Here is a 27,775-nt window from a genome sequence, read left to right on the forward strand (position 1 = left end):
TTCCTTTTTCAACATTGAAGACTTATAAAAATCACTCCAAAGCAACAACCTCAACTTCCACCGGCACCCCCTTGGGCAACTGACTAACGGCCACACAACTCCTCGCCGGCTTATGCGTAAAATGCTTTGCATACTCCTCATTCATAGCCGCAAAATCGGCCATATCAGTCAAGAACACAGTAACCTTGACCACCTTCGCGATACTGGATCCCGCAGCTTCGAGGACGGCGCGCGCATTCGCGATGCAGAGCGCGGTCTTTTCTTGGATCGTGCCCGTTGCGAGAATGGTGCCTGAGGCGTCGCAGGGGATCTGGCCGGAGGCGAAGATTAGGCCGTTGGCTTTGATGGCGTGGGACTGTGATTTCGACGTTAGTACAATACTAACTTATAGACTATGGGGTAGGTGGATGGAGACGTACGTAAGGACCGGCGGCTGTGCGTATCAACGTTAGTCTTGGATCAATCAATATGACAGAATGCACAAAGGATAGAAAACAAACATACGAGGAGCAGCGTCCTTGGCGAAAACAGGTGTCATTCCTTCGGCCATTGTGCTGTTATGTCGGGGGAACAACGAATGCGAGCTGGACAACGAAGAAGATATCTTTGCTGCTGGTCTGGTAGCAGAAGTAAGTGCAAGTCGAGAGATGAGAGGAGAACGAAGAGATGCAAGACGATGGAACATTGGTATAAGAAAGTTACCTATCAGTTGAAGAGAGACTTGGGTAGGAAAATGGAAAGAAGTTTCCCGTGGGGAACTTTGGAAGTTGAGCTGCCTGCCCCTCACCAGTCGGAGCTGCCGATGTCGGCCTATCATCATCTACAGAGAGAAGAATTGCATTGCAATATACAGACTGTTCATATTGATATGGGTATATAAATGTCGCTATTCAACAATTAACGCTCAGGATATCATCTCTCGTAAGAATGTGTCATGTACAATATGTTCAAAACTTCCCGTCACTTGGCATTGGACAGCTGCTGCATCAATGCCGCCGTTTCTTCCGCCGAATACCCAAAAAACACAGGCCCATTAAAAACCATTTGCGATGGATTTGGATTTGGATTTGGATTTGAATTAGTGCTCGGAGCTTGTGCTTGCGTTTGTGACTGTACTTGCGGCTTTGCCTCGTCAGCGCGGATACGTTTGTCCGGAGTAGAATTCTCTGCCGCGATAGCAGCAGCAGGAGGCTTCTTCATAAACGCTGTATGGTCAAATGGACATTTACCCCTTGGCCGTGCTGGAGTGGGCGAATTGTCTTGAAGTTGTTGAATGTCGCTGTCCGTCGGCTTCGGCGTTTTCAACTCGGGGCTATGGATACGAACCTGGGCAACAGGACTGTTGACAGCACTCAGCTGCTGGTGTGTCACAGGCACAGGTATACCCCAAGGCCGACTAGGCGATTCACCAACGCGAATTTCCCGCAGGGGACGTTCAAAATGGCTCATTCTCTCGTCGCCCTCTTCTTCGTGCGTTTTGTCAAGCGCATCCGCTTCACCAGGCGCATCATCCTCTTCCACTGTGCTCAGCGTTGCTGGATGCGGCGACTTGGAACTGACATCTTCTGCCCATTTCTCAACGCGCTCAGACGGGCTAGTGCCGTTTCCATTCCGCTCCGCCTCCGGAAGAAGCGCTTTATGTTTCTCGCCGAGGCCCTGGATCATGGAAACCAAACTGCCATATTTAGCATCAATCTGCCTCATGGTCGTCTGATTCCTCTGGAACCGGTTTACACATATCGCGTGGCTGCGCGGGATTTCATGTTTGTGGTTCTCGAAGTACTTGGCCAGTTCTTCGGGTGAGTGGTCATCCATGTATCGGATCGGACAGCGAGCTGCTGCCGCCGTCGACGATCTCGCAGACGCGCCTGCACTGGATACTCGATCCTGGGAAAGATCTGCTTTGATGGGATCGAACCCGCATTTAGTAGTACTGCTCTGCCCATCTTGATAGGTGGCTGTGGTGGATTTTCCATTCCCATTTCCCGTAGGCTTAGCAAAAGGACAGCGAAGACTCCCCGTTACGCCATTAGTCGTTGTGAAATCTCGTTCATAGAGTGAAGGTCGCCGAGCGTGAGCCTTTGCAGCCACTACGCACGGATTAACCTCGACACTCGAATTACCAACTGACGATCGCTCTGCTATCGATCGCGAATATATGATCCCCGCCACTACGACATCGGCCAACTGAGGCTGGATGTGTCCCGAGCCGCGGAGGTGGCTCACCACGTCTAGCGGTTTCAGGGACGGATCTAATTTCGGCAGAGGTTGGGAAACATCGTCTGGACGAATCTTTTCCAATACGGCTGTTTTTTCTACGTCGGAAAATCCACTTTCGACTCGGTCGACTAATCTTTTATACTTGGAGATGTCAGCATCCGTTCTTCAATAAGAGAAAACAGGAGAACAAAACCGAAAGGTGAAAATCTTGTCAGGTACATATAAAATGTCATAGCCGTCAAGCGGCTCGCGATCTAGAGCTAATATGATAAAATTTTTCTCATCATGCAAGAAAGAAAAATGAAACGAAACGGAATGAAATAAAAAAAAAAAAAAAAACTAACCTCATCATGCGCAACTCTGAGTCTTCGCTGTAAATCCTGTTCCCTCAAGCTCAGCTGATGGGCAGTCACCAATAACGCATCCAGCGCGGAAGTTAGTGTTTGGAGCTCATTCTCTTTGTGGATAGTCTCGAGAACTCGAGCGGGAGACATTATAGAATTAAAAGTTGGGTAAATTTATTAAGAAGTCCTGGATGGATAGAATAACATTGTGGGTGGGTGACAGCAACACGAGATGTTTTGCAAACAGAAAGAAGCTTTCGGAAGCGGAAGATTTTATAATCGGACGCGGTCACGTGATTGTCGATGCTGTTGCATGTATCTTCCTCGATTTTTGATCACTTTCTAGTTTATTTTGTTTGTTATTCTATTTCAAAGCCTTGAAGTATTCAGTTTCGGCAGTCTATATACAAAAGTCAATGACAGCTGTTTGTTCCAGACAACAAAACCAAGTAGCATGATTCTTGACTTGCCAGAGAAAGACATCGAAATAAAAAAGAAAAAAAAAAAAGAAAAAGAGAACAGATGGTATTTTATTATTAAGGAGCCATGATGCGCTCACAGCATAGAATAAAAATAAAACATGAAAAATAATAGTAAATATGCAAAACTCCCTTGTCTTTTTCTTCTCTGCTCTTTTTATAACTTCCTTGGTGGGATTTTCTCCTCTCGTCGAGTAATTTTTTCTGCCTTGCATCCCTCCCTGTAAGGCAGTATAGTTTTGAGAGGCATAATTTGGGAGCGGTGGGCTGATAATAGGGTATCGCGAAGGGAAAAAAAAAAACAATAGCCTGACAACAAACAAGATAACTGTTGCACCGCCTTTGAAGTCGTACTCGAAAATCGAGAAGCAAGATAAAACCCTTGTCTTTTATTTCATCCTCAGATCATGCACCGAAATATCGAGAAAAAGATGAAGAGACATATCATGCCGAAATCAGGTGTGCATATGCCAAAAAAGTACTCCTCCATATATCGACATCTTTTTTAAACCTTGCCCTCCTGTCCATGGAGAAGAGTGAAGACGGGAGCAGGAAGTTTGTCTCTGCCCTTGAGAAAGTCGAGCTCTAGAATAAACACGAATCCGAGGAGAGTTCCGCCTAATTTCTTGACGAGATTTCCGGCCGCAGCAGCAGAGCCTCCTATATAAAGCGGTTAGCAACGATGACTGCAGAGTAGAAATCGATAAATAGTTGGATGGCATACCCGTAGCAATGATATCATCTACAACCAACACCTTTTGTCCCTTCTTGACCGCATCGGCCTGCATCTGGAAAAAATCCTCGCCATACTCCTTCTGGTACGACTCGGTCTCACAAGGACCCGGCAATTTACCCCTCTTACGCACCGGCACAAAAGCCGCGCCCAGCTTCAGGGCCAAACTGGGACCAAACAGGAATCCGCGAGCATCCAGGCCAACCACCACGTCGGGCTTTTCGTGGTATGTCTCGAGGATGTGCAGCTCCAACGACCGGATGAGGGCTTCGTGCAGCGTCGGGTCGGCGAAAATGGGCAGGATGTCTTCGAACAGGATGCCTGGCGAGGGGAAATCGGGGAACTGGCGCAACGCTGCTCGCAGTCTTATCTTAAGACTGGCGAGTTCGGTGGTGCGGGGGGTATTGGTGGTGGCGTGTCCGGACTCTTGGGTGGTCGAGGAGGCATCCTGGGATGTTTGCTGGGACATGCTGGGAGAGCGAGCACGGAGAAAGGGGGGGGGAAAGAGAAGGGGAAGAGAGAGAATAAAAAGCGAGTGAGGGGAATAAAAGACCGGGCTAGGGTGGGAGAGATAGCTGGGATACCTGAGGCAAGGAAGAGGAGGGGGAGTAAAAAAATATAATACGTACAGTAAAAAAATATCGGTGATGTGATCCGAGGTAATGCGATTACACATTGCTGCCTTATTAATTACATGTACCTACCTAACGCTGTATTTTTCTATCCTGATCATGCTACATATACTGTCAAATAGATTGAACACACCGCAAGTAAGACGCCATTCAGACCAACCACATCTACAGTGTCGTTCTGTGAGTAGTGATAGTAACAGTAATAGCACCATCCTACGGAGGATATAGTATGACTATGTATTGTAAGGAATATAAGCTTCCAGACCAGCTCAATGGTCTCGACTCTCGCTCGACCTCCATCCGACTCCCTACGATAATCCTAGAAGAATAAAATGTGCAGCTGAAAAGCTGGTCGTTATCACAGCATGCAGTTGGCTAGTGCCCCGCCCTAAATCCGCCACGATGTGCATTGCCCCTCTATCCTTGCATGTAAGTATCATGACACTCTTAAATTTGAACAACTAGATCTAAGAGGCAAAAAGCATGATTGGAGTCCCTCGGCCGGCCGTGTGCCGACTCGGCATGAGGAAAACACTGGAATGAACAGGCCCGACCATCTCATTTGCTGAAGCCTGTTAAACTAGTTTTACCTGGTGCTACGTAAGGTGAGTCACACAGTTGGAATCTAGACCGTAACCTATTAGTACCTTGGAGATGGAAGGGGAGGACAAGTGATCTGTGAGACACACCAGCAGGGATCGTGGTATCACAGACAAAGTCACTCACTCCAGACTGATCACCACCCATCAGTTCAACTGGTCCAGACTTCGAGCGGAGGGTGATAAGATACAAATATTTGTAGTGTATTTTAAGCTATTTTTATCTGTTTTGTAATAAAATACCGGCGTTTGTTGCGGGAGCTAGTCCGTATTAGGCTTAGCACAGGCTTGATGTGATCTGTCATATTTTATCTCAGATATCTAAGTTAACCAAGTACCAACAACTTTGTATGCACGAGCACGATGCACTTTTATTCTCCGAGAGCAAGAACTATAATCACTCTTGAAACTACCAATTATCGACGCTACGTTGATAATTAACCAGATTATGGCAGCTTGCACCCAATGTTTTCGTATTATTTGCTTCAAAAACACAGCTATAGGCAAATGCTTTGTAACTTCTAATCTCCGAAGTTTCTCTTCTCGCGTCTAAAAAGATGCATCTGGTTCATATTGACCGTTGCCCTGCTAGCTATATTTCTTGCTGTTCTGGCAACTGTCCTGACCCATTTTCTCTGCACTGGAACAGGGGCAGTATCACAGGTATTTGGGTCGTCATCTACCGGCTTCCTTAAGACTTTCTTAGCTGCTAAAGTTCTGACTCGCCGTCTATTTTTGCACCGCGCTCTACTAGAACTTGTACGGTACGTGTTGTATCTCCTGCATGGAACCATGTAGCAATACGATCTATCATTGAGACTTCCTCATTTAGGGCATACATAGCACAGAAAAGAAGAGATATATAAAACCTCTTAGCTGTGCACGCTAAAAGCGTAATAGGAGCGTGCTCTGGCGACATAATTTTGCATTCAACGTCCATTCCAGAATCCAGCAGCAAATTAACAACGCCTACCCTGCCCAGAGCACAGACAAAATGAAGGGCTGTATATCCACTATGATACCCACCGGTTGGTTCTTTAATATTGGTTTGGTTTTAAATCAAGATTTGTACACCGATAACGTCGCCCATCTTATCCCTTAGATAAGCAATTATATGGAGTGGAGTGAATACGTTTGCCGTTTTTGTATTTATGTTAGCATCATTCTGGATTAGAAGTTGATCGAGTAATCTAGCCTGAGAGAGGCCGCATATAAAGCCTTGTCTTTCTCTGCAGAGATTGTGCTCATGTCAAAAAGGGTTTGGACATGATGTGATAAGTTATGTTCTGCATACCATGACAAGGTGAACAGATTCTTGTACTTCTGGATGGAGAGCTGATGGAGGAAGCTATTGAATATGTGGTATTTTTGATGGTTTATCTGAGTAAATGCGTTGAGGTGTTGGAAGTTGGACAAGTAACTGGCAATATGAAACAAGAGCTCAACTGGTAGATTGAGGAGAGGCATACTGTCGAATAGTTGACTACTGCACGAGGATCTCGATATGATTCGGGCAGTACCTAGGTATTTATTACTTGGCTATCTGGCAGGCAGAATATACTACGAGAACTTCCTATGTGTAGTTTCTTTTCATACCTAGGTAGCCTCTTTTATATTTACTTTCCCTCATCCAATCCTGGTCTAACAAAAGATAATATTTCCGTTAAGGTATTGTTTATTAGTTGCCGTATAATTCAGTATTATTATCTATTATTCTCCAGTATTGGAAAATCATGTAATCGACTAGCTAATTCGAGCACATGGTCATTGATTGATAGGTCGGTCATTTCCCTCAGACCTTGTAAAAAGTCTCGTAGGTGCCTGGAAATTCTTCACAACCGAGTCTACGTAGACATTTCTGTCTACCAGGGGTAATACAAGAATTTCTAGACGCCAAGGCCTACTCTTAAGATAACGCAAATGTAGCCCAGCATCACATTACTTCGATCAGAAGCTAAAAGTAGGTAAAATCCTGGCAATTTCTGTACCTATCATGTAATATCACTTCCGTGGCTCTCATCATTACGACCTTGTCCATCTCATATCTCTTACTTACGTGGTTGAACTCTGCTACAATTTCAATCCTCAGGAGAACGATTTCCAAGCCGGGCATCAGCCAGAAATCAGAAAAGGAGAAGACCGAGCTACGCTGATAAGTAACATTTATGACAATTTCTTAATTTGCCTCTGCCACCTCCTGAACTATCTAAAAATTCAGACAGAAGAATCCTTCAAATTCAATCCAGGATTATTCAAAGGCCATGGTGTTAGACTGACGCACTCAATCTAGTCCGCTCCAGCATACTTTCTTCGTGTCAATGCACCTGAGACACATCAAACGCGATCTGAGCAAAGACTGGGCAAAGGAACTCGTCGAAGGGTACATCTCAGAGCAAAATATCGTTCCTATAACGTTGTTCTCCTTTACAAACGACAAGCACGGCAGGATTATACAAGCCCGTATGAATGGCCAGTCGCTTGTTACATATTCGGAAGAGCCATTTTATGACTTCCGTCCTAGATGGTATGCTCATTGGAACCCTTTCCTTCATTATTCGATACATGGAGACTCGTTTGCAAAAGGAACGACCCAATACTTAATTTTCTATATATTAAGTCGCCCATCTTCAGCCCTGAATTGCTTCTCAACAATTCTATCAAGATCACTTGAGCATCTCGAATGACCATGCAACCAAGACTAACGTGAGCTCACAGCCAAAGACATGCCTGAATTGCGCTACCTCAAGGGTACGCTGCATGCGTGACAGCAAGCAGGATTGTAACAGGTTCGTGATCCAGATCAGTGCTAAAGCCAAACATTGCTCAGAAGATCGCAGATGCCGTCGTTTAGGCAAACCATGTATAGAACGGCGGCGCTCCAGCCGCTTTTAGAAAGATCTGTAAGCAAATTGAAATCGCGTAGTTAGTAGGAACGACTTTCTGACATGCGCCAAATGAGAATTCAAACCCTCGAGGCACAAGTAGACGAGCTCACGAGGATGAGAGACCTTGCGGTCCCATAATCAACCAAATGTTCATGCTTATACCAGCACTGCTGCTGGCTTTACACAAGAGGAAGATGTCAGCGACAAAGGCTTGCTGTCTTTGGATGCTGTTGAGTCTCTGCGGAGTATCTTCATAAATAAATTAACTCCTCGTTTCCCTTTTGTCAGTATTCCGCTTGAAACATCGGCGAGCGAGCTTCGATGTGAGCTAAAATTTCTTTTTCTGGCCATACTTGCCTCAGCGTCGTTTGCTGATATGAATTTGCAGCGAAGTCTGGATGTGGAGGGGATTACAATGTCGGCTTTGCCATTCTCGCCTCCGACACAGTATCCAACCCGGACCTGAACGCCCATGCAGATATCATTGGCGATATTTTAATTGAGGCATTGATGAAGACCGCCATGGAGAATGCAACAAACAACTCTCCTTCCGGCACATATAATTCTTCCCATTTATCTACTTCAGCCGGAGGAGGGCTAAACTTGTCAATAAGCATTTCAGTCGATACCATGTCGGCTATATTCATCAACGACTTTGTCTAGCAACGGCACCGATTTCCGTATTGCTCTTGCAAAACTGTACGGTGTTGTTGCTGATCCTAAGGCATTGAGCATGCAGCGGTATCCGGCAAAGTCATTTGGCGTCAAACACAAGCTCTAGCTAGATCAAGGTTACTCGCATTCCGTGCCGTATATCAAGACGAGAACGCATTGGCTGACGACGGAACGCCCGACTTGCGTGCCCTGATGGACGTTGATAAGTTCAAATACGAGGGCTTTATGCTCGATTGGTTTCTGTTTGAGGTGGGCGAGGATGCGGAGGTTATTGAGATAGGGATTCCTGCGTTAAGAGTGAAGCTGGAAAGGAGGATTTCTTAGTGCACAATAAGTTTATTCTTCTCTTTTTGTATCCCGCTTGAAAGCTAAAAGTGCAGGTTTGTACAAGGTGCTAAGATATGTATAGAATTATACAAACCATTTACATATCGAGTTCGATGCAAAAATGCAGAAAGACGACAAATTTGAAATGATACATATTACCTAGATACTGTCTCGAGTCTACAACAAATCGCCTATAAGTGCTTCGGCACAGACTACCTCTTGCTTAGGACGTACAACTATGCGAGGCGAAGCTTGCTCAGAAGGGAAGCAAACCGATGCTCGATCTAGTAAGTAGGACCTTGGGAGCAACGCAAATGTATGTAATACTCCACATAGACATCTCAAATGAGTCATAGAGGCAAGCAGGTCAGCTCAATTAGGCAGTTCTCACTGCAGAACAGCACATTCTAGTACATACCACGGGAACATGGGACATGGTCCGAAGCTCGACCGATTGCCGAAGCATTCTGCAGCATGTATATGTTATGTATGTACATGCATCATGCATATCCACACGTCTGGCTAGTATATGCACATAGATCTAAGTACGCGGATGTACATGCATGGTGAGTGTACTCCAAGGTCAGGTCAGGCTGGTAGGGGCATTTGCCAGTGACGTGAAGAAATGTGTAATTAGCGGGTAATGAGCAGCAGAGTATATGGTATGCTCTATATATAGACTTTATTCCAAAAAGAGAGAAATTCGCAAGCATTCACGGGATAGTTTAAGATATTACCCGATTAGGAAATGTCTGGCACTGACGTTGATATGTATGCACCACCTGAAACCTGCCCATTTATGATCATGTATATATACTTTAGACTAAACTATGCCTTTACCATCCGATGCGCAAGCTGTCTTTATAACCTAGTACAACCACCAAGTTGAACTTAGCATGACTCATTCCATAACTCTGAACATACATACATACATACATAAATCCACGCTCAAATAGTCAATCACGATCACTGTCTACTCTGTTCAATACATGATAGTCGTTTCAGATCGCACAACAGTCCGAGACAGTTCCCACTTAGTTAGCAGTCTATAACTACGTAGCCGGCAAACTAGGGTCTGAGAGTACTCGCTAGACTAGCTGCCTTTTTTGCATGCATACATTAGTACATTAGTAACTATGCTATGCTATGTTATGCTATGTCTATGTAGGTGTGTATGCTAGTCTCTCGGGGGGGAAGTCAACGTGCATTTCCGACGGACGCACGCACGCATGATGGATGGGAGAATGGATGCGGTTGGAAATGAAATTTTCAAATGAGGAATACAAAACCAAGCCGTCATATTTCGTAATCAGTTAACTCAAGTTGATGCTAGTATTAATATCGACTGCGCACTGAACGCCGTGCCCTGGCTCTATATTGTTATTATTTGCCTACTTAGATGGTAGGTACCGGAGTACTGTGTACATGTTCCGGCAGAGAAATGTCCCTCAATCCTTGGAGCATGGATGGACGGAGGATTCGCAGGATTCGCTTTTTTTTCTTTATTTTTTTTTTTTTTTTTGTTGTAGTTCATAAATGCTCATGCAAAAGATTCCGGATTGGGTAGGTAGCCTTACCTCGGAGTACTAGGTACCTGAACATGCTTATATTATGATAGTGTTATATCGCTAACTACCCCTGGGCTTTCTGGAAGTGTCTAGATTACTGCATCCCTGCATGTTATAGATAGAAATATTTATCAATCAACAATAGCTACCCCCTACAGTAGTACTTCGTATACTTGCAAAGTGCAAATGAGAATCCTTCGAATGTAGGTAACTAAATACTAAATAGTAACACTACTCCATAGTCCACCGAGTACGCGCCGTTTTATTTTCTTGCTTCTCTCCATACTTCCCGGCTGATCCATAGTAATAATAGTAATAATAATAATAGCAGCTAGTAGTACTAAATGTTTTACTCAAAATTTTCTAAATCCTTCAGCCTTCAATTCCCACTGGCCAATGCTCTTACCGTGTACGTCGACCACTAAAAATCGGCTGCTCTGAGTCTTGACGTTTCAACGGATGAATCCTTCGGCCCTTCGGTCCACGCAGGTCGTAGATCAGCGAACCCTTCCTTATGTAGTAACTTTGTACTAGACTACGGAGTACGGAGGACTAGTCGTAGTCACATTTTTAAGGATATGGAGTAGTTTATGTAGCTGTTCTAGATGTTTGGCCGTCGATATTAACAGTTACGCGTCGTATTCTGGGAATGAGTAATTATTGCGTCTGCACAAAGAAAGAAAAATTTTGTTCTAGAATGCTCCGACTCGCTCCGGCTTACTCTGTCGTGGTCGTACTAATTATCGTATAGTCCAGTCCAGTTAGCAACTGACTATAGTTGAGCCTGACTATGTGTCGGTAGTATAGGGCTAGGGTTAGGGTTGCACACGTGCTAGCCACAAACTCTACTATGTCGTACATGATGAGGCTGTCCTGTCATATCAGCCATGCGATGCAAACAAAGCCGGAAAAAGAAACGGCGAGAGAAAGGGAAAAAAAAAAAAGAAAAGAAAAAAGAAACGAAAGGAAAAGCGCACGCCGCGACGCCCCCGTGTGGAGGGCGGATTGTGGACTTGACTACTAACTAGTAGCTACTAGGCTGGCCGGTTAGATAGCTCTCGCACGGACTCTGAATTGAAAAGTATACTAGACGGTGTTTGACTTGGTTTGATTTGAATTGTTTGTTCGGAGTTGGCGTATTTGTATTTTCCTGGCCGTTGTTGATATGTCCAGTAGATAGACAGGTACGTACATATGTTGTTCAATATGCTGAGTATAAGGTAGTTGGTTCATTACCATCTCTGTTAAAAGAATGAGTACGAGACTAGTTGCGGCGCATGTCCTAGCAGGATTACTAGTTTAGACGGTTAACTATAATAGCTGAATGTTATTACTGCTATAAATCAAGTACGTACTAATAGTGAGTAGACTTTGCACTAGCTTCACGGCTGACTAGGTAGTAGCAGCAGTGCTTGTACGGAGGATTGGAAGCAAAGAAATCCGGAGTTGATACGGAGTGTTCTTCCATCTAGTCTGTTCGAGTTGAACTTTCGGATATTTACATTCAATTCCATTCAATCCATGAGTTCATCATATGAAATTATACCTTCACGTCCGGGGCAAGGGCGAAGTCGAGCATGGGCCTTCACTCATCTGAAACCTTGCTCTCACTTCGCAAGTCTGGTACGCCAATAGACAGACTAAAGACGAGAAGGTCGTTGCGAGTCCTCATCCCATCGATCCCTCTCCATAATCGTAGTCATAGTCATAACACAGACTACTATACCCCGTAGCGTACGGAGTAGTGGCCCTCATCGGCCCGTCTGTCAGACCATTAAGAAACAATCCAGGCTATGCACGCAATAAACCTAATGCCAGGCTCCAGTCTAGTGCGAGAGACCACTGACAATCCATATTATATTGTGATAACTAATTAAAAATCAATATAGTCATATACTACCTACTGGGAAGCCTCTTCCGGAGGGGCCGAACGGCAAAAACGCCGGAGGACGCAATTGGCATCGCACGCAGTTCTTAACTTCTTTTGTACGCAGTACTAGGACTAAAGCAACAGCTTAGGACCAGACCCTTGAAGCCAAGCCAACAGTCAGCCAGGCTAGAGGCCGATGGAGCACACTAAGCGTTAGCGATGCAGCAGCATGCTTTGCAGCTCCGCATTTGCCATTTGCAACACTGTGTCCTTTTTCTTCCGTTCTCTTCTCTGTTTTGGTTTATTCTGTGCATTCACCCGGCTGCTAGCATGGGTATGGCTATGCGCATGAGCATGCGTATGATTACGCAACGAAGATGCTGTTGCGGGTTGATGCTCGCAGGTAGATCAACGTAGTGATAGTCGTATGAGCGAGAGTGCAGTGGAGAACGCACGAGCCGAGTACGACGAGGCCGAGGCGAGATTCTCGCAGACTGATGCATATCAGCCAGTCAGAAGCCGATGGAGAGCATCAGTGCACTATACTACTACCCTTACTATACCTTCTTTACTCAGTATACTACGCAGGCTAATGCATATATAGTTCCTTTCCCCATCTAGATCCAGCTCCCATGACGCGCGAATCTGCATGTCACTCTTTTTGTAAAGCCACTCTGCGCCTTTTTCTTTTCCTCTTTTCGTTGATTTAAAAAAAGACAGAGTGAGAGAGAGAGAGAAAAAAAAAACAAAATTCTCTTCTTGTATTTCTCTACTCGATTGATGGGGATATAGTCATGGGCATTTAACTTCTCATCTGCCTTGCCACTCGCTTTTCCGGTATCTTTTCTTCTACTCGTTCGCAAGAGAATAGGAGGGAATGAGAAAAAACTGAATTGATGCAATTGGCGCTTCTCGCAGTCTCGTAATCTTTCTTCATCATGGCTTTCCCATTCATGCGGAGCTTCATTTTCCTCTTGTCCGTCTCGTAGAATCTCCGTCTGCAAGCGAGAAACACCTGCTAACCATCGTCAATTTAAAAAAAAACAAACAGTCTGTACCGGTATGCGCGCCTCATAGTCAATCTGTGGTCGTTCTACACCTTCAAGCCAATCCCGATCCCCGAAAACCCCAAGTTGACCGGGCAAGACGTGACGGTGATTGTGCCCTCGCTCGAAGGCGATGGCGACGAGCTGGTCGAGACCATCCGCACCATCCTCGACAACGAGCCCTTTGAGCTGCTGCTGGTCACCATCACGGCCAACCGCGTCAAGGCCGAGAAGATGCTGGAGCGCATGCCGGCCTACAACTCGCGCATCCGCCTGTTCACCATCACCCACCCCAACAAGCGCCGCCAGATGACCAGGGCCATTCCCGAGGTGCGCACCAAGATCACCATCTTCGCTGACGACGACGTGAGCTGGCCGCGCACCGCGCTGCCCTGGATCCTGGCCCCCTTCGACACCGACGAGCGCTACGGCGGCGTGGTGACGTGCCAGCGCCTGCGCCGGGCAGTCAACCCAACCTTCTCCGAGCGCATCTGGAACTTCCTGGGCGCGCTGTACCTGGAGCGCCGCAATTTCGACTGCGCGGCCACGACGCACATGGACGGCGGCGTGCCGTGTCTGTCCGGGCGCACGGTGGCCTACCGCACGACGATTCTGCAGGCCGAGCCCTTTACCGAGGCGTTCACAAACGAGGAGTGGTGGTTTGGCAAGTACCAGCTCAATGCGGACGACGACAACTTCATCACGCGCTGGATGGTCTCGCACGGCTGGGAGACGTACATCCAGTACCACCCAGAGGTCGAGGTGCAGACCACGCTGGAGAACAACTCCAAGTTCCTGAAGCAGTGCGCGCGCTGGTCGAGGAGCAACTGGCGCAGCAACCTGACGAGCATGTTCAGCGAGCGCGACATCTGGTAGTACGTGTCAGGTCTCATCTTTCTCCTCTCCCATTTTGTTCGTCGTAGACTGACCATCAGCAGCCGCCAGCCATGGAGCACGTACGCCGTGCATCTCACGACCCTCTCCCCGCCAGCGCTGCTGGGCGACCTGCTGCTCATCTACCTCTGCCACAAGGCCACCGAGACCCTGGACGGCGACGTGCATGGCTTTGCAATGCGCGCCTTAGGCCTGTGGATGTTTGTCAGCAAATTCATCAAGCTGATGGGCCATTACAGGCGCTATCCCGCGGATTTCCTGTTGCTGCCGGTGTCGATTCTGTTTGGCTATTTCCACGGGGCAATCAAGATATACGCCGTTGTGACACTGAATGTGGTATGTTTTCTTTTCCTTCTCTTTTTCTTTTTCTTTAGACTATGCTAACCCCAGCCAGACGGCCTGGGGAAGCCGGGAAGGCGCCGACGCCAACGACGCCGAACGTATGCGCAAACGCTCAGACACCGAGCGCCAAAAGAAACAGCCCCGGCTGTCGTCGATGTATCCCCTGAACAAGGTGGCCTGGCCCCCGTCGGGCTTTGCCTCGATTGCTTAGGATAGACGATTCTCACACTTACGATGCGACGATTGAAAGCAAGAATGCAGCTGGACCAAACAGAACAGCTTGTCCTATACCACCGTCTCTGATTACACGATTATCAAAACAAAGAGAGAAACAGGATTTGACTGGCATGTAATAGTATATCTCAGGGTACAAAAGTATCTCTTTCTCATCTTTCATCTACCGATCCCCTCGTGTCATACTTACTTTTCTGTTCGTGTTTAGACAAGAAGTTTTACTACGTACTAGTATGTGTTGCAATGTATTGGGAGGCTGTTGTCGATATTTTCTACTCTGCTGCGTTCATCCTTTTCCAAGGTTTATATTATTTTTATTTGCTTTCATTCGTGCCGTTTACTGTATTCTGTTCTCAAAATGTCAGTTGATGCTTCGTGCAGATGAGATTCGTTCTAGGCTGTGTACAGTTTGCTGTTAAGCTTAATAACTAATGATAGTTAATCTCGGGCTCTTGATTCCAACAAACAGTTTTAATTCATTTTATTTTGTTTTGTTTATACGCTCTCGTGATCCTGTCTGGGTACTGTATACTTTCTGGTATAGTAAGTATACTTGTAGAGTGACAAAGGCGGCGATGGCTGGCAATTCATTTTATGTATCGCCAACCGGCTTCACTCCGCATCATCTCTTCAACACTCCATCTGCCAGCTATCCAGACACAAAATGAGAACGAAACTCTGCAGAGCCGCGACGGCTTTGTCGTCAACTCGCCAAACAGCATGCTTCCACTGCGCCACCAGAACATGGGCCATCGCCCACCCCATCACCGCCCATGGCCCTCCGCCCAAAGCTCCCACGCCCGCGCCCGAATTCAAGCACGATCCACGACGAGCGACTACACAGCACAAACAAACACAGACGCAAACAGATAGCAGTGCTGCCACGCGAGTGTCGCAAGCGAAATCCTCCCCGCTCAAGAGGCGCTTCTGGAAGGACGTGCATGTTACGGAGAATGCAGGTGAGCAGCTACTTAGTGAGATAAATTCCTTTCCGCTGCTAATAGGTGATAATTGGTAGATGGTTATCAAGTATTACTCGACACTCGCCCCGTCCGCAGTCCCACGAAAGCTGTCTTGATGGTCCCCAACACCAAACGCCACCTCGCCGAGGCCATCGCTCTGGAATGGGACTTGTTAACGTCGGCCCAGCAGGCGCTCAAGCAACACTTGATCCCGCTGACGTCTCTCACCACGCGCGCCACCGATATTGTCCGCGAAGACGAGTCGGGCCAGCAACAACGCATTCGACAGGAGATCGTGAAGACGGCTATGCGGTATCTCGACACGGATACGCTGCTGTGTTGGGTGCCGGAGAAGGAACTGGCCAGTGAGAAAGTCATGTCAGGCCCCGGAGAAACAGGGACCGAAGGAGGGACACCGACAGAAAGCCTGCGCGATATGCAAATGAGGGTTGCGCAGGGGATTATCGGTTTCCTCACACGCACAATCTGGCCGGGCGTCGAGCTCAAGCCCGTCCTCGACGAGAACAGCATCATGCCCGTGTCGCAGAGCCAGAAGACGCTGGATACCATCCAGAGCTGGATCTGGTCCTTGCCGGCATATGAGCTGGCGGGGCTCGAGAGGGCGATCCTGGCCAGCAAGAGCTTGCTGGTTGCGGCGCGGCTGGTGGTGGAATGGGGTGAGCATTTCGCCAACCTGCAACAGACGCTTGCTGTGGACCGGGAGAGATTCGGCGTTGAGGAGGCTGCGCAGGCATCGAGCCTGGAGGTTATGTATCAGACGGGCATGTGGGGAGAGGTCGAGGACACGCACGATGTTGATCGAGAGGATCTGAGGAGGCAGCTGGGGAGCGTCGTGCTGTTGGTGAGCGGCGAGCGGCGGTGAATAACAGCGACCTTAATTCTGATGCCACTGTACATTATCACGTAGAGAAGCCCATGAATATATCGGAAATGCGCAGATGATCGTTGAAGGTCTTAAGAAGTAAATGCGCAAATAATCGTGAGGTGGCAGTGTGTTGATCTGCTCTGCCCCAGGCCAATAATTCCCCCCCGGGGCCCAAAGCAGTCGCCACCTTCTCCTTCCCCTCCTCCAGCCAACAACTCCAGACACTCCCTGGCCTTCCTCCCTCGCTCCCTCAATATCCTTACACACGGCCAGTTTCATATTCATATAATCCCAGCCAATCCAATTCCCTGTTTTGTTTCCCGTCCCGAGCGAGTCGCTATGCAGCTGCGAAGATGAGCGAATCAAGCGTTGGGTGAGTTCTAACGAAGCCCCGTACCACGTCAACACAGCCATGACTCTGAACTCTGACTCTGGCTCCCCTGACTCCATTCTTGTTTCGCATTCTTTAAACGCAGCCACTTCACTTGTCAGCCAGTCGCTCTAACCTCTGGTCCATAGCCACAAGCGATCCAAGAGTGCCCTGGCGCGCTCTCTCCTCCATCGCGTACAGTCCAAAAACGAGAGCCGAGATGATAACAACAATAACAATAGCAATAACAGCAACATCAACAGCAACAGCAACAGCAACGGAAATATCTCGCCGACATCAACAACCGCATCGTCCTCCTTTCCCTCCTTTCCCGAGTCCCAGCACAACCGACACTCGTCGCTCTCCCTGACCAAAACCCGAAGCAACCGGAGAATCGACACAACAATGGAATCGCCCACTGCCTCCGGCGACATCTCTTCTTCCATTGCCGAGGAGAGAAGCTCCTCGTCGCCGCCCGAAACTGCTCCTGCCGCTGCCACGTCGATTGAACAGTCCGTAAAGGCGTTTCGTCTGTTTGAAATCCTACGAAGCGGCGACACTACCGCCATTTCCAAGGCGATCAAGGAAGCAAAGGACCAAAGTACCGGCGCGGCCGCCGCATCATCATCGTCGGGAACTACCATCCTTCATCTGGCTATACAATGTGCGGATTTGCAAGTGGTGGAATACGTGGTTGCTAGCGGGCCCGATGTCGACATCAACGCTCGTGACCGTGAAGGCAATACGCCGTTGCATCTCGCCTCGCAACTAGGCCGCGATGCCGTGGTGCAAGCGCTTCTGGCACAGCCTCAGATAGACGATTCCGTTGCGAATTACCGCGGTCAAACGGCCCTGGATGTTGCACGCACGCCCGAGATTTTTGAGAAATTGCAACTTGCACGTTCGGTCTTTATCGACGTCAAGGCGAAACAGATTCAAGATATGGTGGTTCGGGCGGACTACAATGGATTGGAAAAGCTTCTCGAAGAACCCAGAGTGCTGGGCAATATTGACGTGAATGCACTGGACCTTGTCACGGATACTGTCACGGCGCAATCCGGAGGCACATTACTGCACGAGGGGGCTAGGAAGAAGGATACAAAACTGCTAGAGATACTGCTTATGCACGGCGCGGATCCATTCAGGCGTGACAAGAAGGGCAAACTTCCGCAAGACGTTACGAAAGATGACAAGACCCGTGCGATTGTGAAGAAGTCGCCTGCTGCGATCATCGCCCAGCGCGGTATTCAGGAAAGAGCCATTTTGGGCAATGTCCCCTCTCAAGCTAGCGCCAACAGAGCGGCGAGCAGTGAGGTTACTCTTGCCGGGAAAGATGCGAGAGAAATGAAGGGCTATCTTAAGAAGTGGACAAACTATACGTCTGGGTTCAAGCTGCGTTGGTTTGTTCTTGAGGACGGGGTTTTGAGTTACTACAAACACCAAGGTTGGTTTATCTCCATGATATGCTGAGAAGTGTTTCGAAATTGCTGAGTAGAGAACTCATTCATTTTTAGATGACGCCGGTTCTGCCTGTCGAGGCGCTATCAGTATGCGCATTGCTAGATTACACATGGACGCACAGGACAAGACTCGCTTCGAAATTCAGGGAAAGTCATCCGTGAAATACCATCTTAAAGCAAACCACGTAGTCGAAGCCAAACGATGGTTCTGGGCTCTAAACAACGCCATCCAATGGGCCAAAGACGAGGCCAAGGAGGAAGAACGACGGCGGACCAGAGAATCGGAATTTTTGCATGCAAAGATGCAACAAGTGGAAAGCCGTGCTTCTGAAGGTCCAGCATCTGAGTTTACATCCTCGGCTACCTCCAGGGTCAATTCAAGGGGTGCCGGCGGCTCGGCTTTGGTGACCACTGATTCAAAACCCAGTTTCTCCCGGGTCAATACTCATACATCTCGAACGGCAGTTGACTCTTCAATTCCCGGAGACGATGAAGCCGCTTCTGCCTATGGATCTTACACTCAGAGTGTCGCTCACACCATCGATCTTCACCGCACCAACGGCGTACCTGCTGGCATTGACGAAGAGCCGGACTATGAAGACTATAATGATTATGCATCGAGTCATGACGCTCAGCCCACTAATAAAGATGCGTTTTACATCACAGCCCAGTCCGCGAAACTGCAATTAGATCTTCTGTCAAATGTTTCTGCCTCCCTCAAGGCCCAGAAGGATAAAACCCCGGAGCTTACAGTATCTGACCCGGTGGTTGATCAAGCGTTGTCAACTTACGAGTCGGCCGTGGGCAGTCTCAACGATTTGCTAGCCTGTCTTTCGAACATATCACGCGATAGGGATGCCTATTGGCAATACCGTCTTGATAAAGAATCGGATATGCGCAAAATGTGGGAGGAAAGCATGGCTCGTATTGTCCAGGAGCATGAAGAACTACAACACAAAGTCGGTGAATCGGAAGAGAAGCGCAGGAAAACAAAGAAGGCGCTCAAGGAAGTTTTAGAAAATACGCCCAAACCTCTCGAGCACGAGGATGCTGATAAGTTCGAAGAAGCAGAAGCAGAAGCAGAGCTGGAGGCGGAGAAAGCAACAGCAAAGCCAATAGTAACCACAATGACGCTTGTGGGGGATAAAGCTGAGCCTGTTGTTGACGCCAGCAAGAAGGGACAGACTATATCTGAATATGCAGATCTTGCAGAGTCGGATTCCGATGATGACGATGCAGAATTTTTTGATGCTATTAGCAGCGAAGACGATGCAATCCCAGCCGAAAAGTGGGCAGAGTCGGGCGAAGTGGACAGTAATATAGCTGACCTGCGCTCGTCGAAGCTTGCTGCTATAACACCTGCGTTTACAGGGTACGAAGATCCCGTTCGGCAAAGACTCAAGATGGACCAAGATGACAGACCTAAGCTGTCGTTGTGGGTAAGTTTTACTACTATCTTTTATCATGCATTTCTTGCAAGGTAACTCACATCCATCTAGAGCATCCTCAAATCTATGATCGGTAAAGACATGACCAAGATGACACTCCCCGTATCCTTCAACGAGCCCACCTCGCTCCTTCAACGTGTTGCCGAGGATATGGAATACGCAGATCTGCTAGACGTCGCCGCCGACCGTTCCGAGTCCCTGGAGCGTCTGCTGTACGTTGCTGCCTATGCAATTAGCGAGTATGCCTCTACGATTGGCCGGGTTGCGAAGCCGTTCAATCCCCTGCTAGGCGAGACTTTTGAGTATGTTCGCCCGGACAAACAGTACCGATTCTACGTTGAGCAGGTCAGCCATCATCCGCCGATTGGTGCTGCGTGGGCCGAGTCACCGAAATGGGAATACTACGTACGTCCCTCTTTGTCTACTCTTCGTGCCTTGATGTATCTAGGACTAACGATAGTAGGGTGAATCGGCTTTGAAATCTAAATTCTATGGCAAATCCTTCGACATCAACTTGCTAGGAACGTGGTTCTGCAAGCTACGCCCTATCAACGGCGAAGAGGAGCTCTACACATGGAAAAAAGTAACCTCTTCAGTCATTGGCATCATCACGGGCAACCCCACCGTCGACAACTACGGACCCATGGAAGTCAAGAACTGGAAAACAGGCGAAGTCTGCTATCTCGACTTCAAAGCCCGCGGCTGGAAAGCCTCTTCTGCCTACCAAGTAAGCGGCAAATTAGTCGATGCCGCCGGCGTCACGAGATGGACAATTGGAGGGCGATGGAACGACAAAATCTTCGCTCGTCCTACTACTACTACTACACCACCCCAAGGCACCGAAAGCACCATTGCCCCCGACGAGTCCTCCAAGCCCATCCTCCTATGGCAAGCCAACCCGCGCCCAACCGGGATCCCTTTCAACCTCACTCCCTTCGTCCTAACCCTCAACGCCATTCCGGACCGTCTCCGCCCCTTCCTACCGCCCACCGACACGCGACTACGTCCCGACCAGCGCGCCATGGAAGACGGCGAATACGACTTTGCGGCCAGCGAGAAACACCGCGTCGAAGAGAAGCAGAGAGCGAAGCGGCGAGAGCGCGAAATGAAGGGCGAAGAGTTTCTGCCCAAGTGGTTCCAGAGGGCTAAATGCCCTATTACAGGCGAGGAGTATTGGCAGTCTTCGGGCCAGTATTGGAAGTGTAGGGAGGTTAGTGATTGGAGTGCGTGTGAGGATATTTTCTGATCCCCCAATCCCCCTTTCTTTCTACTCTTGTGCGTGTACAGCGAGACAGACTTGATTTGCTTTTTTCTTATTCTCATAACCTGGCAGTTGAGAGGTTGTTTGCCTGGTTACTTTTATCCTCTAGAATATTATTAGCTAGTATAACTACAATATGCATAGATTATTAATATTAACCTACAAAAAAGATTTAAAAAAGAAAGGAAAATATATTATTATTTAAAGACCTCGCTCAACACACGCTAAATAGAATTATCCCAAATACAGTAATCAAAATAAATGAATGGATGGATGAAGGCTTTGGCAGAAAGAATATGCTCATTGATCAATGCGTATGCTATCAGAATGGACTAGAATGGAGTGGGTATAAGGCCAGTATTTGCTTGATCAATCAATTAACAAACCATCATGAAAAGAGGGGAAAAAAAAAACAAAAGGAGAAGGGCAAAGAAGAGAAAAGAAAAGAAAAATCACCACCTCTTCAACGTCCCCGTCATCCGTCCCCCACTACTAGCAACAAGACTCTGCTTCACAATCGCATCTGCCGCCGCGGCCGCAGCCAATCTCTCCTTTTGCCGACTGCGATCGCGCAGATACCCCGTTGCCTCGGGTCTCATGCGCAGGATTCTCAGGATCATGTCGTCGTTTGGATCGGCCTGCGCTTCGCGCCATTTCTCTGCTTTGGCTTTGCGCATTGTGCCCATGTTGCGGACGTACATGATGCTCTTTGCGCGCCCGACGGGGACGCCGGCGCTGAGCATGCCACCGGCTGTGGCTGTGGATGCTGGTGGCATGCGGTTTTTGTTTGCTTGCTGGCGTGCGGCGTTGGCTGATGCCATGCGCTCAGAGGTGCGGATCAGGGTGTCTGTGGACTCGAAGTAGAAGAAGATGAGGGATTGAATTTCGTGGTATTTGGGTGATTTAAGGATGTCGAGTTGCACGCCGTTTGCTTCGCCGGTGACCTCGTCGGGTACTTGGAAGAATAGTAGGAGAAGTTCGAGCCATTTGGAGACAATGTCTACTTCTTGCTGGGTGAGGGGCTTCTGGTGCGAAGGCTTGTCTGAGAGGGGAGGTACGAGTAAGCCCTCTATGGTTACGAGGACTTCCTTCCAGAGTCGAGCCATGACCATTTTCATCGCTTCCGAGGTAAGGGTTTGGTTCATGATTTCGAAGTTGTCGTTGAAATAGGTAAATAAGGGTCCCAGGGCGGTTTCTATTTCGTCTTGTGTTGGTGCTGTTGTTGTGTTCCCTGAGCGCGTTCGACTGAGGAAACTCGAAATTGTCAGTCCACCGCGATTCAGCAGAGCTTTGAGAGCCCGGCGAGAAAGACTGTCACTGATATACGCGGAGAGCTATTTACATTGTTAGGTACGTTACTTCTGAACTCAGGCATGTCTAGGAAACCGACCTTTTCAGTGATTTTCCGCGTCATTTCTTTCTCAGTCCGCTTCAACGTCCGGAAGCATTTTCCAAAATGGAATTGGATGTCGTCGCGTTCACCCTCCATGCCGACTCGCAGCAGCACTCGTCCTTGCGTGTCTAGGTCAAGCCAGAACTCTCTAGGAAGAAAATCGCTGAAATGAGCAGGGTCCAGTTTCAGCGATGTGCGTCCCACGTAATCATGGTCCCCCACTGCATCCCAGTCCCAGACAGTAGCGATGATATTCAACGGCCCTTTGGTTGTGATGTCAACAGAATCCTCCCACCGAGGGTTCAAATTGCGATAGACAATGCGAGTCTTGGCTATGCGTTTTTGATATTCGTCTGTCAAAACGACATATGGGTCGCTCCAGCCGTTAATGTCACAAGCCTTCAAGTCCTCGCCCTCGACGATTTTCACCGTGAACACGTAGGTGGTTGCTTTGCGAATCTTCTGTTGAGCGACTGGTGGCGTATTCTTCGCAATGACATCCGCACAGCCGTCTACATTGATCTCCTTTTCCAATTTATCGAGTTGTGCAACCGCGTATTCAATGTTATTCAGCTTGACGAGGGACTGTACGAGAAAATTAGTTTTATGCTCAACAGAAAGCCAGACAACTCAAAACATACCTCCGGAAGAAATTGGAACGGCTCCATCTTGTCCTTGTTGTTCCATGCTTCCTTGGCCATTTGCATGAATTTCTCCTGTCTGGATTGACCCATAGAAGCCTCTTGATCCGGAGACAATCGATCCATTTCTTTGGTGAACGACAATTCCAGTAACTCACAGTACCTGCCAACAGCTCTTTCGACTGATTTAGATAATGTGGTCATGAACTTGGCGTACTGAAGGTCATCTTCCCACTCTAGATTCTTCAGCTCTTCAACAACTTGATTGAACGAGCGAAATATGTCTATTACAGAGACACTGTGCCGCAAGTCATCCGGTGGCAGGTTATTGGGATCATCGCTCCGAACAGTAAAAGCATCTTGTCTGGCAGCCTGCTCAACCCATTCCATAAACTTGCCATCCGTCTGTTGGATCCACCGCCAGACGAAGTTGGACAGTAGTGTCTCAATAGGAATCGAGAACGGAACCCTACAATTTATCATTAGTTCATCAGCGTCATCGTCTAAACTTGTGCTACATACCCCGGAAGTGCATTCATATGCAGACGCCTGACAGCAGAGAGCCCTTTGTAAAGGTCAAATCCATCTTCAACAGGGATCTCTGTTCCTTGTTCTTTTGCGCGCTCCATAATCCTTAGGATAATCTCGTGTGCATCACTTGCGTACATTGGGAGCACACAACTGAGTAGAATATCAAGCGGATTGACGCTGCGAGTCCAGTCAGCTCTATATCTGGTTACCTAAGGAATGGCCCAACTCACCCAAGAATAACTGGATTATTTTTGTAGCGCTTCTGGATTTTCTTTCCTAGCTGCATGATCGAGTCCCCTAGTTGAGTAACATTATATGCCTCCCATTCCAGGTGATCGGCCGGAATAGCCGCATCAAGTAGCCTCTGATAACACTCTTTCGCTTTCTCAGTAAGGCCATCTGTAACATACTTAGCAAACCCATCCAATTTATCAGGAGTATCTTCAAACTGAGGGTCCAGTCGAACATGGTTGTCCAGTATATACATGACTGGACCGATTGGATGAGGCTTGGAGTCATAGCAGTGCATCATCACATCGTATAGTTCCCGCAAAAGAGCCTCTTGCAACGCAGATAATAGGTCACGCATCAGTGACATATCAGGCGTAATCCAACGCTTCCTGTCGAAGACCACAGATGTGAGAAGACTGTTGCGTTTCTTCCCTTCCTGCGCGGGGGGCTCCTTGATGAAAGTAAAAGCTGCATCGACGGTCTTGATATCAATCTGCTGATCCACGAACTTCTCTCGAATGACGTCTAGAAACAGAACAACCCGGGAGGAGGCTGGTATCCGCCAACGCAAGCATATCTCATTCAACAGTTCCGTTGATTGCTTCGACAACAGCTTTAGTGATGGTATTTCGGATGTTGCCTCGGTAGCTTCCAGTTTCTGGTCCCGGATATCATACATCAAAGCGCGAGATAGTATTGCGCGGTAAAGAGATCGTGGATCAGACGGTATGAAAGTGTAGACGTGATCAGACTCTGCTTCATCAACCAGTGACAGCGAGCTCAGATCAATAGGTTGATCAATGACATACGAAATGCGATTTGATCTGTTGGGAGTTTGAGGTGACGAATCCACAAAGTTGGAGTTTATTGCTGCCGTGTCTTGTGCTAAGGCATTGAATTGTGGCAGCGCACCACCCGGTGTGCTCTTCGCGAGTTCTGGATTCGACTGTACAATTGCCAGCATCATTTGCGAAAGGTCCGGCCCCTCGCCACGTTTCCACGTCTCGTAAGACTCATCATCGGGAAAATCGTCTCTGGACAGCGTTCTTCCAGTCTTGAGACTCAGGTGCGCTTGGTAATTTTTCAGATCCTGAAGGGCAGCCTTTGCAGTCCATTCATTTTTGTTTCTGTTGATATCGTCCTGTGTTTGAAAAGAGCTAATTCCAAATATCCTCGCGACGAACGGTACCAACGCCATGTCTTTGACATCGTAACTAACGGGCGCAATAGTCTCGATAGTCTTGGAAGATCCGTTTGTTTCTGCGAGGTCTTGGTCGTGGGCCAGCAACTTGGCCTCCAGGACTGCTAGCCTGCTGGTGAGCTCCGGTCTGTCCTTAGCCCAATCATGCTCTTTGAGGATCAGCGTAATGAGGCGGACAAAAAGCGCAACATGTCGGTCGACCATAAGACTCCAACTGTCATCGCCGGGATCCTTCCCCTTTCCAAGTTCCTTTGTGGCGTTAGAGAAGAAAATAAGGACGAGGTCTTCAACACGACGATCTTGTTCCATTCGCCGCTTGAAAGTCTGTTCTTTCAAGGCATTGAGGAAAATGGCAAACGTTCGTATAACCACCGGATCCTGGTACTCCTTCCTCCTTTCCTTGCCAACCAGTATGCCTGTGAGCCTCTTCTCCAACTCCGCAATGAATCCATGCGGGAATCTCGTACTTTTCGAGTCTCTCAGACGAACGAAATCGCCCAACAGGTCTTGGAACGAAGACGATGACCGGCGAACATGGTTGGACGAGTCCTGTACTTTTTGCGTACGACGTGCTCGCGGCTGAAGCAAGTGCGACAGAAAAGCAACACGGAGTGCATAAGAATATGCATCAGCTGAGCTCAACAGTCGCCTGCGAGTGTTGGACAGGCTGCGGGAATGCGAGTGCTTGGATTCATTCTGGAGATCAGTCAATCGGCGGTTGACACCGCTGGAGCGAGCAGACGCCGTCGACATGAGATTCAGCGAGGTGTTGCAGTGATTCAGTTTCCTTGGTCCCAGACTCGGAGGTTAGGCGGTATAGGGGACAGCGAGACCCATCAGACACACAAAGCCTAAGCGACCGAGGGAAACAGGGCCCAGCGATGGTATTTGGAGGGGGGGAATAAAAATTAGCGAGCACCGATCAGTTTCACTATCTGCTCGCTGTAAGTGGGCGGCGCTTTGTTTTTTTCTTGTCTTTGAGCGAACGGATTATTTTGATGTTTTTGAGTGAGGGGTGAATCTGAAACAACACACTGACCGACTGACGTAGGCGGACCGCCTCGGCGCCTACAGCGACAACTAGCGGCGCGCCAAGGTTATGCAGTCTTATATATAGTTTGGGCGCCCTGGCATAACATGTTGCAGGTTAATGGCTACATGTCTAGGCCGTACCCATCATATTGCTCTACGATGCGTCTGAGAGAAAGCATTGCTGGCCAATGAACTGGGTAGGTGCTCATGGTCCTAATGAATGCAGGGATCTGTCATAAACAGCATGCTAGTTTTTATGGGATGGCTGACTAGGTGCGAATTGATGAGATATATATGCGTATAGAAATGTAGGTATGTATGTAGATATCGGAGGGAGATGCGTGTTGCTTCTTGGGCTTTTGATTTCCACTGCGAGCACAACTTATACAACCTCTCGTAGAAGCATGCGACCGGCCTTCCTACGTAGACACAAGTAAAGCTCGAGAATCGACGCTTTAGTGCCAATTTCTGCGTACGCTGATAGCACAGTAGGAAAAAATTGGCAGCCTTCTCGCAAGCCCACACTAATCCCATTGAGCACAACTCATAACTTCCATACTTGTTATCTTCTCGTAAAGACCGCATTGACTCTGTAGGAACTCGATTGAATTGATCTAGAACTCATTTATGTACACCCAAATAACACCGAGAAATCACCACGTATCCTCACCGGTTTGACGAGCCTATGATCGCCAGTTAGAAGTACTTTAAAAAAAGGCAGACGGAGAATCAAACTCACCCTCACGGCTCCTGGACCACCCAGTTCCTTTTCAAGTCCATGGGGGAATGTGCGCGGAGCAGACGGCTTGTCAGGGTAGGACAAGCTGACCAGGCCACAGACTCCAAGGAAGGCAGCAACGAATGTTCCAATTGAGAGCAAGGCCTTGTTGGATGTGACGTGAGTGTACTGCTCGGGGCTGAAGACACCCAGGATATCGTTATCTTCGTGCACGGGCTCGCCGAAATTGCGTCGTTCCTGCTTGTCCCACCAGTCTCCGTAAGGGTCGCGGAATGAGCGTTTAACGGCGGGCGGGTTGGGGTAGTTTCCATTCTGCAGACAAACAATTAGCATAGGGCACACAATAGCTCGCCACGCAGCAGCAGTACCAGGTGAGGGTCATCTTCTTCAGGCTGGGCGCGAAGAGCCCGGGCTTGAGAGAAGGCAGCGCGGGGAGAGGCAAGTCTGGTCGCGGCGGTTTGGGCCAACCGCCCAGTCATGAGTCGGCGAGAAAGCATCTGATGTGTACACACAGAGTCTGGATCAGTATTTATTTAATGCAGCGCACAACTGAGGATGCAGCACGGCACTCACCGTTACGCCAAGGCCAATTGGTCGAACGAGCGTGGAAGATGGATGGCGGAGGGTTGGGAGGGATGTATCTGATTTATTGGGTTGAGGTCGGAAGTCGGAAAGGTTCAATGCGGCTGCTCTGCTCGGCGTGGATGGCCTCAGGCACTAACGCCGCGTGTGGCCACCAAGCACTTGCCCAAGTTTGCCGCGCCGCTTTTAG

At 48.3% G+C, this 27,775-nt stretch overlaps 7 protein-coding genes across 7 annotated transcripts, besides 1 other annotated feature; 2 read left to right on the forward strand and 5 right to left on the reverse strand.

Moving 5' to 3' along the window:
* Nucleotides 1-31: 31 nt before the first annotated feature.
* On the reverse strand, nucleotides 32-550 carry UA08_06230 (2-iminobutanoate/2-iminopropanoate deaminase; the record flags this gene model as incomplete). Its single annotated transcript, XM_020268530.1, has 3 exons — nucleotides 32-355; nucleotides 420-433; nucleotides 505-550. The coding sequence occupies 3 exons, from the start codon at nucleotides 548-550 to the stop codon at nucleotides 32-34; spliced, it is 384 nt and encodes a 127-aa protein (XP_020118491.1).
* A 410-nt stretch (nucleotides 551-960) lies between these two features.
* On the reverse strand, nucleotides 961-2,714 carry UA08_06231 (hypothetical protein; the record flags this gene model as incomplete). Its single annotated transcript, XM_020268531.1, has 2 exons — nucleotides 961-2,361; nucleotides 2,565-2,714. The coding sequence occupies 2 exons, from the start codon at nucleotides 2,712-2,714 to the stop codon at nucleotides 961-963; spliced, it is 1,551 nt and encodes a 516-aa protein (XP_020118484.1).
* Nucleotides 2,715-3,548: 834 nt separating this feature from the next.
* Nucleotides 3,549-4,245, reverse strand: UA08_06232 (Adenine phosphoribosyltransferase; the record flags this gene model as incomplete). Its single annotated transcript, XM_020268532.1, has 2 exons — nucleotides 3,549-3,703; nucleotides 3,768-4,245. 2 exons carry the CDS (start codon nucleotides 4,243-4,245, stop codon nucleotides 3,549-3,551), a joined length of 633 nt encoding a protein of 210 aa, XP_020118808.1.
* Nucleotides 4,246-13,270: 9,025 nt separating this feature from the next.
* On the forward strand, nucleotides 13,271-14,825 carry UA08_06233 (hypothetical protein; the record flags this gene model as incomplete). Its single annotated transcript, XM_020268534.1, has 4 exons — nucleotides 13,271-13,308; nucleotides 13,384-14,253; nucleotides 14,317-14,608; nucleotides 14,667-14,825. The coding sequence occupies 4 exons, from the start codon at nucleotides 13,271-13,273 to the stop codon at nucleotides 14,823-14,825; spliced, it is 1,359 nt and encodes a 452-aa protein (XP_020118486.1).
* Nucleotides 14,826-15,512: 687 nt separating this feature from the next.
* UA08_06234 (hypothetical protein) lies at nucleotides 15,513-21,220 on the forward strand (the record flags this gene model as incomplete). Its single annotated transcript, XM_020268535.1, has 7 exons — nucleotides 15,513-15,807; nucleotides 15,867-16,672; nucleotides 16,846-17,069; nucleotides 17,216-18,510; nucleotides 18,581-19,965; nucleotides 20,026-20,379; nucleotides 20,438-21,220. The coding sequence occupies 7 exons, from the start codon at nucleotides 15,513-15,515 to the stop codon at nucleotides 21,218-21,220; spliced, it is 5,142 nt and encodes a 1,713-aa protein (XP_020118487.1).
* Nucleotides 17,290-17,371: a repeat region (Identified by RepeatMasker using a combination of RepBase library and repeat library created with RepeatScout).
* Nucleotides 21,221-21,687: 467 nt separating the features above from the next.
* UA08_06235 (hypothetical protein) lies at nucleotides 21,688-25,985 on the reverse strand (the record flags this gene model as incomplete). Its single annotated transcript, XM_020268536.1, has 5 exons — nucleotides 21,688-22,569; nucleotides 22,626-23,213; nucleotides 23,270-23,738; nucleotides 23,792-23,977; nucleotides 24,031-25,985. The coding sequence occupies 5 exons, from the start codon at nucleotides 25,983-25,985 to the stop codon at nucleotides 21,688-21,690; spliced, it is 4,080 nt and encodes a 1,359-aa protein (XP_020118714.1).
* A 932-nt stretch (nucleotides 25,986-26,917) lies between these two features.
* On the reverse strand, nucleotides 26,918-27,500 carry UA08_06236 (hypothetical protein; the record flags this gene model as incomplete). Its single annotated transcript, XM_020268537.1, has 3 exons — nucleotides 26,918-26,947; nucleotides 27,004-27,315; nucleotides 27,372-27,500. The coding sequence occupies 3 exons, from the start codon at nucleotides 27,498-27,500 to the stop codon at nucleotides 26,918-26,920; spliced, it is 471 nt and encodes a 156-aa protein (XP_020118715.1).
* Nucleotides 27,501-27,775: the final 275 nt, after the last annotated feature.

This window comes from Talaromyces atroroseus (assembly GCF_001907595.1).
Source record: "Talaromyces atroroseus strain IBT 11181 chromosome Unknown scaffold_8, whole genome shotgun sequence".
NCBI classification, from domain to species: domain Eukaryota; kingdom Fungi; phylum Ascomycota; class Eurotiomycetes; order Eurotiales; family Trichocomaceae; genus Talaromyces; species Talaromyces atroroseus.